Here is a 12,170-nt window from a genome sequence, read left to right on the forward strand (position 1 = left end):
AAAAAGGTGAATAAATAATAGATAAATGCATAAAAAAAGAACTACTACTACTAATAATAATATGTATAAGGCGCAAAAACTTGATGAAGTCAACTATAAGCGTACATAAAAAAATTAAAAAATAAAATGAAAAAAAAATCCGTCAACGATCCATTAATGTAATGTTCAGGTCATGACCATTCATCTCTTGATTACAATGTTCAGGTCATAACTATCTGTCATCCATCCATCAATTAAAATATCAGGTCACATCCATCCGTCATCTGTTGATTACAATATTCAGGTCATATCTGTCTGTCATTCATCTGTTAATCACAATGTTTAGGTCACATCCATCTGGCATCTGTCAGTTACAATGTTCAGGTCACATTCATCCATCATCCATTCATTACAATGTTCAGGTCACATCAATCATTTATCTGCTAATTACAATGCTAAGGTCACATCCATTGGGCATCCATCAACTGCAATGTTCAATTCACATCCGACCATCACATCCGTCCATCATCCATCCATTTATTACAATGATCAGGCTACATATGTCCATGATCCAGAGATTAACTACTATGTTCAACTCGTATCCATCCATCATTCTCCAATTAATTACAATAGGGGCTCATATCTGTCCATTCATCCATCCATTAATTACAATGTTAAATCAAATTCATCTGTCATAAATCTGTCAATTAAAATGTTCTGATTACATCCGAGCATCATCCTTCTGTCAATCACAATGTTCAGATAACATCTGAGCATCATCCTTCTGTCAATTACAATGTTCTGATAACATCTGAGCATCATCCTTCTGTCAATTACAATGTTTTGATTACATCCAACCATCATCCTTCTGTCAATTACAATGTTCTGATTACATCCGAGTATCATTCTTCTGTCAATCACAATGTTCTGATTACATCCAACCATCATCCTTCTGTCAATTACAATGTTCTGATTACGTCCGACCATCATCCTTCTGTCAATCACAATGTTCTGATTACATCCAACCATCATCCTTCTGTCAATCACAATGTTCTGATCACATCCGAGCATCATCCTTCTGTCAATCACAATGTTCTGATTACATCCAACCATCATCCTTCTGTCAATTACAATGTTCTGATTACATCCAACCATCATCCTTTTGTCAATTACAATGTTCTGATTACATCCAACCATCATTCTTCTGTCAATTACAATGTTCTGATTACATCCAACCATCATTCTTCTGTCAATTACAATGTTCTGATTACATCCAACCATCATCCTTCTGTCAATTACAATGTTCTGATTACATCCGACCATCATCCTTCTGTCAATCACAATGTTCTGATTACATCCGAGTATCATCCTTTTGTCAATTACAATGTTCTGATTACATCCAACCACATTCTTCTGTCAATTACAATGTTCTGATTACATCCGACCATCATCCTTCTGTCAATCACAATGTTCTGATTACATCCAACCATCATCCTTTTGTCAATTACAATGTTCTGATTACGTCCGAGCATCATCCTTCTGTCAATTACAATGTTCTGATTACGTCCGACCATCATCCTTCTGTCAATTACAATGTTCTGATTACGTCCGAGCATCATCCTTCTGTCAATCACAATGTTCTGATTACATCCAACCATCATCCTTCTGTCAATTACAATGTTCTGATTACGTCCGAGCATCATCCTTCTGTCAATTACAATGTCCTGATCACATATGCCCATCATCCATCCAATGATTATTAAATTCCATGTCATGTGTGTCCATTATCAATCCATTAATATTCAAGGTCACAAGTACCCATCATCTATTGAATAAAATACAAGTACAGAGATGGTCCAGCAACCTTCATGGTGTTCTGTGTTGTTTCATCACTACACTACACAGCTCCACTGATAAAAAAAAAAAAAAAAAAAATCTGTGTGCATGTGTGCACACACATGCATACCTGCATGTATGCGTGTGAGTAAGCATGCATGCATGAATGCACGCAAGTGCGAGTGAACATGTGCCAGTGTGTGTATATGCAAAACTTGCCCTCGTGCGTATCCTAGCGAAGCTCTGACAAATGTCTGCGTTCAAGCATGCATAATCCATGCTCAAGAATGTCAAAGCAAACATCCAAAATCCATGGGCACCTGCTACATAGCTATGCAGCTGTCCCTTAACATATACACCATCAAATCGAATCATGTTGCTTACAGCCCAGCAGATCGACAAAGAGGCAACACACCGCCGTCAGAACTACCACCACCCATCATTACTACCAGCAGGAAGACAACAACACAAAACAACAAGAGGCCACTGACGTCGCAGAGGACTTGGTTCCCAGTGGAGGCAGCCAGCATGAGGGGGGTGATGCCGTCAGCGTTGCACAGCTCCACGTCCGCCCCCTGGATCTTCACCAGCGCCATGATCAGCGGCAGCTGGCTGAGCCCTGCACACCACACACACACCACTGGGCACTGCAGTACAGTACATACAGGACAGGACAGGACAGGACAGGACAGTACAGTACAAAGCAATGCAACAAACAATACAACACAATACAATACAATGCAATGCAACAAAACACAGTATGACATCATACAATAAAGTACAATACAACACATTACAATACAATGCAATTCAATGCAATGCAATGTAATGTAATGCAACAAAACACAGTACAACACCAGTACAACACAATACAATACAGTACAACACAATAAACACAATACAATACATTGTATTGTATTGTATTGTATTGTATTTCTCTTTTTGTCACAACAGATTTCTCTGTGAGAAATTCAGGCTGCTCTCCCCAGGGAGAGCGTGTCACTACACTACAGTGCCACCCCATTTTTTTTCCCCCTGCGCGCAGTTTTATTTGTTTTTCCTATCTAAGTGCATTTTTCAACAGAATTTTGCCAGGAACAACTCTTTTGTTGCCGTTGGATCTTTTACATGTGCTAAATGTATGCTGCACACGGGACCTCGGTTTATCGTCTCATCCGAATGACTAGTGTCCAGACCACCACTCAAGGTCTAGTGGAGGGGGAGAAAATATTGGTGGCTGAGCCGTGATTCGAACCAGCACGCTCAGATTCTCTCACTTCCTAGGCGGACGCGTTACCTCTAGGCCATCACTCCATACAATACAATACCATACAATACAGTACAATACACAATAACAATACAATGCTTTAAATCCAGTTTCATGGAGGTGTCAAACATGTGGACTGATCCGTACAAGTTCCAAAACAACTACTGTTTAAAAACTAAACCTTTTTTTAAAAACAGGAACTGATGCCTGACCTTCACATAAACCCAATGTGTTGATCAGGCCTTGAGAGCCTACCCCAGGTTTGTGTAAAACATTAACATGAAATGAAAAGGAAATTTTCTTCCTAAAATTACGTTTAAGTAACATACTTACCGTGACCCACTAGTGCAGACTCCGGCAGGGGTCTGACATTCCTGTCCTGTGCAAACTACTATCCGCCTATGCAGAGAAAACGAAAGTAGCTACGGCCAATAACCTCCCAGAAGTAGGTAACCTCCCATGTGCCCCCCTGACTAGCGCCCTCTTTTTCTGGCAGCCATCTCGACTCCTGTTCCTGTGCTCTTCATACGGCTAAGTTTTTTTCATATTTCTATCTGTCTATCGATTCTTTGGTGTTCTTGTTTTTTGTCCAATTATGTCTTCAGCCAGGTCGCAAAATTATGTGGCTCAACTGGGCAATCGGGCTAAAATTAAGGCGCGATCGCAATCGATTCGCGGATACTCCGTGTCCTCTACTTCTGGCTCTCTCAACAAAATAAACAGACAAGTAAATACATTCAAATAGCTTTTAGTAAATCATTGAAAGACACGGAGAAGGCCAACAGCAGAAATGAAACAAGAACATGACACATGTGTGACTCTGGTGTTACCTGTATGACAAGCACAAGGTATATGCCAAGGATGATGCAGTCTGTTCAGTATTGTCTATGGGATACATAATACACAGGATCATGAACATGCTGGTGTGTGTGTGTGCGTGTGTGCTGTGTGTGTGTGTGTGTGTGTGTGTGTGTGTGTGTGTGTGTGCAGTGCATGTATATGTGAGTATGCACACGTTTTTGTATTGATATGCACTTGTATGTATCCTAATTTCTACTGTATCTGTGTCTGATTTTCGATTCATGTTTCTACCTTATTGTGTACTATCCCCCTCAATATTCCTTGTGACCCCAGTACACTTGGTAATAAAGGCATATTCTATTCTATTCTATTCTATTATATAACATAACATAACATGCTCCACTGCGAAACTGGAATATACCCCACCTGCAGTAAGTGCTGTCACATCGTTATCGCTCAGCTGTGTGTGTGTGTCTCAAGACTTGATCAGGATTTGAGGTTTAAGCCTAAGTCAGGCTTCTGCTCCTTTTTTCCCCTTTTTTTCTTCTTTTTCTAAAATTGTTTTAGTAGATATGGCTTAGCATATACAAATCATTCCACACGCTTTGACAACTCCTTGAATCTGAAACTGAAACAGTGTGTCTGACAGACAGAAATCTATGTGAACTGAAAGCATTACGTCATGTTTATGGGATTGTCATAATCAACAAGATCAGCGAGAGTCAGTGTCCATGTCCACCAACCTCTGCGGCAAGCAATGTGCAGCAAGAAATCCCCGTTTGTGTCACATTCCGTGTTGATATTGAAGTCCAGGGTCTGAAGCAGACAAAAAAAACAGCATGAGATGGTACGAGAAAAGAAACCGAACTGAAACACCAGTTATGCAGAAGAAGAAAAAGAAGAAGGGATCGATCAAATTACTGGAAAGAGCAATTGTGCTCCTTGAAACATGAATACTACTACTACTACTACTACTAATAATAATAATAATACATAGTTTTTTCTGTGGCGCGATATCCAGCACCAATGCTGCTCAAAGCGCCTTACATCATCCAGTTGACTATAAACATGCCTTAAAAAAACATATCAACCGCTATCTAACAATGGAAAACATCCAGTGTGTTCATATGAAAGAAAAAGGAGGAGTTTGTATTATACTCCATGTTTGGTGTTAAATATACTTACCATGTCAAACTGATGCAAACTAGGCCTATTGGTTTGCTCTGCTTGGCCAAATTTCGTGCGGCTAACAGTGAAAAGACGGGCCCACCCGCTCTCAGCCAATCAAACGCCTCTAAAAACTATAAGCGCGAAAGTCATACAAAGTCTCCGTTCCCTGCCTCCTTGCTCTGGTGACTATGGAGAGGAGGTCAGAGGAGGCACACCCCTGGGTCAGCACAGCCGACACAGAGGCCGACCAAGGGGTCGAGGACTTCAATGGTGATGCTGACAGTTCCGACCGCACAGCAGCCATGCGTGCTGGTGGAGCAGTTGAGGATTGGAATGCGGAGTGCCCGAGCGAGGCTGCCTCAGCAGATGAGATTTGGTTTCAAGTTCCAGGGGTGGGAACATGTGTCAGGGACTGAAGGTCCGGAAACCAGGTCTGGACTGGCCATTTCGGCGCAATGAGGATCAGCTGCGGGTGTTCCAATCTGTCTTTCCGTATCACCTTGGACAGAATTGGAAAGGGAGGAAACGCGGAGGCAATCAGACTGCTCCAATCTAGAGAGAGAGCATCCACTGCCCACGCTTCTGGGTCGGCAACCGAAGAGACGGAAGTGGGAAGTCTCTTGTTGAACAAGGTCCACCATCGGCCGAGACCACTGTTCCCACACCACCTGAAGGCTGTCCTTGTCCAGGGTGCACTCTGTGCATATGACACTCTTGGACCTGCTAAGAGCATCTGCCAAGAAGTTGGTTTTTCCTGCTCAGTGTCTCGCTGAAAGTGCAATGCCCTTAAGATTATAAAAGCTATAAAGTAAATATTGCTTAGATTAAAACAAAATGCATTTCATAGAACACACACACACACACACACACACACACACACACACAACACACACGCACACACACACACACACACACACACACACACACACACACACACACGCACACACACACACCAGTGAACAGTGAAAAGGAATCATAAGAAGACTTGAACAGGCAAGTCTCTATGCTGTAGATCTTATGTTTAAGGTATACATTTCTCACCCAGAAGATAATAAAAGTCTGTTTAATTTGTAACAGAGGTATACCTGATGCTTAATTACATGGGTTATGATGTGGATACCACACAAAAAGCAATAAGTGAGTGACACAGTGCATGCGTGTGTGTGTGTGTGTGTGTGTGTGTCTGTTTGTCTGTCTGTCTGTCTGTCTGTTTGTGTCTGAGTGTGAAAATGCTGGATTTTTTTTCAATATAGAGATATTGATTTACTTGTTAAATTAACAGAGTCTATGAACAATGCTGACAATAACAAATGTACAAAATCAACATATGAAAACAACAACAAAAACACCAACGTAGTTAAAAAAAATTACTAAAAAAAAAAAAAAAAAAAAGAAAACTAACAATTCAACAAAACACAAAAGTGAATACAACAGAAAGAGAAAAAAAACAACCAATAATAAAAGAAACAAAACAAAAACAAAAAGATGTGACTCAACCACATGACACCATGCAAAGTAACACAACAAGCCACGCTGTTTACTAACGTCCAGCAGCATTTTAAAGCATCACCAAGTCTACAAACTCTACAAAGTGTGTCAGCAACCACTAAGCAGCTTACACATGGAGAATACATGATAAACAGGATGTTTTGAACCCAGTTTCAACTACGTCATGATCTGCTTCGCTTCTACCGGATCCGAATAAACAAGATGTGTTCATATCATACATACACCGGTACAGGCTGACACTGACAACAATGATACTGGCTGGGTGAACAGATAATGAAAGACAAGATAAAAAAAAAAATTATTAAAAAAAAAAAAGTCGTACAGGTCGGAGAAAACAAATCAATAATGAGGTCAGCAGACCGGCTCAGTTCAGTGGACAGGACAGGATGCATACATGCATGGTGACTAGAGAAAAGGGACTGCAGTGTGACTTGTGACTTTGGGATCAAATAACTTGGATGGAGGTGTGGGGGGAGGGGGGGGGGGTGAAAGGATGAGTCAGTCAATGCAGAGACAGTGAAGGGGAAAAAGAGGAAGCAAGCAGAGAGAGACAGACAGAAAGACAGACAGACAACCAGACAGACAGGTGTTTATTCATTGAGTTTCATGTAGGGACATGAACAAAAGCCATCCCTTTCAAAGACACAATTGTCACGTTGCCCCCCAACCCTTTACCTCCACCCCACCCCCTGCACCCACTCCCTAAACCACGACAACCCCAAACAAAATCCACTCAGTTGGAAACCTGAGAACATTATCATTAAGCTGAAATCTGCTGGTGGAACTCTGAGGTTCCCACATTTTTTTTTTTTTTTTTCTCTCTGGGACTAGCTTTGCTTTTCTTCTGTTGGTTTAAATGTCAAAGGAAAAGATACGACTTCTATCTTTTCCACAATTTTTGATACTTTTGAGTTCATTCCTCATCACATTCAATCAAACACACATGAACATGCATGCGCATGCACACATGTGCACACACACACATTCTTCCCTTCTGACTTTGATACTTTCACCTTTTTCGCAGTGTTCCTCCTGATACATCTATACATACTTACAAATGCACACACAGGCAAACATACGCACACTCACACACACCCTGTGCACAAACACACATATGCACATGCACACATACACACACACACACACTCTCTCTCTCTCTCTCTCTTTTCCTCTCTCTCCCTCTCTGCACAAATGCACACACACACACACACACACACACACACATGCACTCACACACACAAGATGGTGTCCTCTTCCCAAAAGCAACACTCACACATAATCATACACCTTTTCCTGGAGACTGATTACAGTGTTTGGGACCAGCAGCAATCTTGGAGATCTTGCAAGCTTTTCTTTCTCCCTTCTCTCCTCTCCACTTTCTCTCTGTCACTACACATGCCTGAAATATTTTCCGCTTCCTATCAACACTGGATCTGAACAATGTCTATGACAATGTTAACATTTTGTACACTTTCTCCTTCTATACCCCTTTCCCCTCCACTCTCTCCCCCAACCTCTCTCTCTCTCTTTCTCTCTCCTTCCCTTCCATACCTTCTTCACTCTTTACCTGTCCCTCAACTTTCCTTCTCTCCATCTCAACTCTCATCCCTGTTGTTTGCTGTTTATTCGTGGCTTTATTGTATTGTACATGAATATTTGTACTTTCGTTTTTGTGCATGCATATGTAATTTTGTTAATACTGCTATTGTGTATACTTAAACTGTTGTTGTTTTTTTGTCAATTTTCTTTGCACAGAGGGCTGGATGCAAACAAGCATATTACTGCTTATTCCATTACCCTCTTGAAATAAAATTTTGTTCATTCGTTCGTTCATTTGTACATTCGTTCATTAGTTCCCTCCCACCCACCTCCCTACCCTCTCCCCCTTCCCTCCCTCTCTATTCCCTCTCCCCCTCCTCCCTCCCTCTCTCTCCCCACCCTCACAATCTCCAACCCTCTCCCTCACTCTCTCTGCTTAAACACACACACACACACACACCCCAACACACCCTACCTGCAGTTTTTTCTGGATCTCGTCAAAGTACTTGGGGTTGGCGGCCAGCTTGAAGATGGTGTCCTTGTCCTGCACGCTGGCCTTCAGCATCGCCCTCCGGCCCTCTGCCCCCCCTGCAGCCTGACGGGGCTCCCTGTGCACCTGGTACCTGGGCGGCAGGTGGCGCCTCAGGCCCCCGCTGTAGCACAGCTGGTCTGCTGTCTTACCTGCGACAGTGGTGGTGGCCGGAAATGAGGAAAGGTTGATGATGATGATGATGATTATGATGATGATGACAGTCAGGTTCAATGAATGATGGCGGTGAGGAGGGAAGTTGATGACAGTGAGGACAGGTGTTGACTGTGAGGTTAAATGAATGATGGTGAGTGGGAAAGTTAATGACATTGAGTTATATGGTGGTGAGGAACATTCATGACACTGAAGAAAGGTAATGACAGTGAGAACAGTTAATGACAGTGAGGACACTTAATGACAATGAGGAAAGGTAATGACAGTGAGTTAATAATGGTGAGGAACATTCATGACAATGAGGAAAGTTAATGACAGTGAGTAAAATGATCGTGTCAAAAGGTAATGACAATGAGGACAGTTAATGACAGTGAGGAAAGGTTATCACAGTGAGGACAGTTACTGACAGTGAGTTAATGACAGTGAGGACAGTTAATGACAGTGAGTTAATGACGGTGGGGACAGTTAATGACAGTGATAGTTAATGACAGTGAGTTAATGATGGAGAGGAACATTAATGACAATTAAAAACGGTAATGACAGTGAGAACAGTCAATGATAGTGAGTAAATGATGGTGAGGAAAGTTAATCACAGAAAAAATTTAATGACAGTGAGTTAATGATGATGAGGACAGTCAATGACAATGAGTTAATGATGGCGATGAAAGTTAATGACAGTGAGTAAATGACAGTGGGGACACTTAATGATGATGAGGAAAGGTAATGACAGTGAGTTAATGATGGTGAGGAACATTCATGACAATGAGGAAAGGCAGTGACAGTGAGTTAATGATGGTGAGGAACATTCCTGACACTAAGAAAATTAATGGCAGTGAGTTAATGATGGTGAGGAACATTCATGACACTGAGGAAAGGTAGTGACAGTGAGTTAACAATGGTGAGGAACATTCATGACACTGAGGAAAGGTAGTGACAGTGAGTTAATAATGGTGAGGAACATTCATGACACTGAGGAAAGGTAGTGACAGTGAGTTAATGATGGTGAGGAACATTCCTGACACTAAGAAAATTAATGGCAGTGAGTTAATGATGATGAGGAACATTCATGACACTGAGGAAAGGTAATGACAGTGAGTTAATGCTGGTGAGAAACATTCCTGACACTAAGAACATTAATGGCAGTGAGTTAATGATGATGAGGAACATTCATGACACTGAGGAAAGGTAGTGACAGTGAGTTAATGATGATGAGGAACATTCATGACACTAAGAAAATTAATGGCAGTGAGTTAATGATGATGAGGAACATTCATGACACTGAGGAAAGGTAGTGACAGTGAGTTAATAATGGTGAGGAACATTCATGACACTGAGGAAAGGTAGTGACAGTGAGTTAATAATGGTGAGGAACATTTATGACACTGAGGAAAGATAGTGACAGTGAGTTCATGACACTGAGGACAGTTATTTTCTTTTTAATTCCTTCTTCCCTCATCTGTCCATTCCACATCTCCTGAACCCACACTTCAGCCACCAGTATATGTTTCTTTTTTGTAGTAGTTATACAGTTACCCACAAAAGGGCATGAAAAGCGAAATGGTTCATGGAAATATGAAATATACAATCTGGGCATTGACATTTTTCCTGTGATGATGATATCAAGAAAATCCTATACTGAGACATGTCGCAGAAAATTAAAAGATGTGGACTAAAGATCACATAATCCAGGCCACTGGTTGGTTGGTTATGGAAACATGGACCCACCCAGCTTGCACACCCATGAAAACTGTTTAAGGCTATCCAAATGGCGGGGTAAAAGTGGTCATACATGTAACAGTCCACTTGAGTGTGTGTGTGTGTGTGTGTGTGTGTGTGTGTGTGTGATTGCCTGCAAGCATGCATGCGCATGTGTGCATGTCAGTGCACAGTGCGAGTGTGGACACATGAGAAAGGAAGGGCAGAGGAAACTGATATGGTTAAAAAAAAAATACATATTTAAAAAAAAAAAAAAAAGCCCATCTTACCACTGTCATGATTGTCTTGTGCTTCTTCACTCATGCATGAGGCTATTCCCTGCTGTACAGGTTCTCCCACCACCACACACGCACCAGAAGACACACACAGCCCTGGACACATCTGTTTGTATTGGGACACAACCTCCTCTCACATACAGAATGAGTGTGTAATGTCTCCCACTTTTGTCTCTGCTGAACAGGTATCCCCAAGTATCGGTTCACAAGGTATCACCATACACTGAAACGTTTTGCACCCTCTTCAAATGAAAATACAAAGAGTTCTATGGACTTTGTCATCTGCTTGTTAAACTGAATCCTTGCTCACGTCAAGTGCAGTAGGTCTGAATTTAAGGCTTTGAAATCAAGATGACATACTGACATACTATATATCCAACCAAATGGAAGTTATCTGATCAGTGACGACATGTTGCCTCAGCACTGCGTCATAAGATAAGAAGAAAGAGATATCACGGAGTACTTTACACAAACATGCATGAAATGCATGTCAGAAATGTGTGTGTGTGTGTGTGTGTGTGTGTGTGTGTGTGTGTGTGCATGCGTGCGGGCGTGCGCGCGCACACATGCATGTGTGTGTGTGTTTATACTGCATGTTGAGCTGAGAACCATCTGTTGTATGCGTCACTACTTCCAAGTCCATTGTAACACAAATGCGTGTGCATGCATGTGACTGAAGCCTGACAGAATAACACAGGAAACAAATGATGAGCATCTAAAGGCATCTGTCAGACTGTTCTATCCGGGCAGGCAGCCTGCTGTGCGAATGACTCCATGTTTGTAAAGTACTTAGAGTTTGATCTCTGACTGAAGATAGGTTTTATGATGATAAGTATCAATAATAATTGTAACACCAGATGTTATCTGTTCATATGCAGCACTAACGATATGGTTTCTGAAATTCTAAAAAGACAGAGACAGAAGGGAGAACATAAATGATAGTGTAATGACAGGTATAATGAAAGGAGACAGGTAAAGAAAAAATGAAATAAGACACAGACATTCAACTGACAGACAGGACAAGTAGAAGCTTATAGTTTCATGAGGGCAAAAGTATATGTGCAAACAGACCGACCCAAATACACTGACGACGACCATAGTTTCATGACTAAAGTAACTGTGCAAACAGTCCGACCCAAATACACTGACGACGACCATAGTTTCATGACTAAAGTAACTGTGCAAACAAACCAACCCAAATAAACTGACTTGACGACCTATCACCTAGATTTTTTCACTGTGACCAACTGACCTGTTTATCAAGCGTTACTTAAGTCACAGGTCAGCTGACTATTTCAGCAAGTCAGTGTGGCCTCCTCACCATCAGTGACCACTATCACTGTATCAGTGCCACATCACCCAGCAACAGGTCACT

The 12,170-nt window shown here is 41.6% G+C and overlaps 1 protein-coding gene across 4 annotated transcripts in view; it reads right to left on the bottom strand.

Annotated features, from left to right (window-relative positions):
• The window catches only part of LOC143287987 (uncharacterized), a 51,932-nt gene that overhangs the window by 22,911 nt on the left and 16,851 nt on the right, over window positions 1–12,170 (bottom strand). For all 4 annotated transcript variants that reach the window (XM_076596263.1, XM_076596255.1, XM_076596248.1 and 1 more), the window contains 3 exons: window positions 8,577–8,782; window positions 4,627–4,699; window positions 2,307–2,434 (listed from right to left, as the gene is read on the bottom strand). In XM_076596263.1, coding sequence (XP_076452378.1) covers window positions 2,307–2,434; window positions 4,627–4,699; window positions 8,577–8,782 — 407 coding nt within the window. The remainder of the gene's footprint in view (window positions 1–2,306; window positions 2,435–4,626; window positions 4,700–8,576; window positions 8,783–12,170) is intronic.

The sequence above is a fragment of the Babylonia areolata genome, chromosome 1 (assembly GCF_041734735.1).
Source record: "Babylonia areolata isolate BAREFJ2019XMU chromosome 1, ASM4173473v1, whole genome shotgun sequence".
Taxonomy (NCBI): domain Eukaryota; kingdom Metazoa; phylum Mollusca; class Gastropoda; order Neogastropoda; family Buccinidae; genus Babylonia; species Babylonia areolata.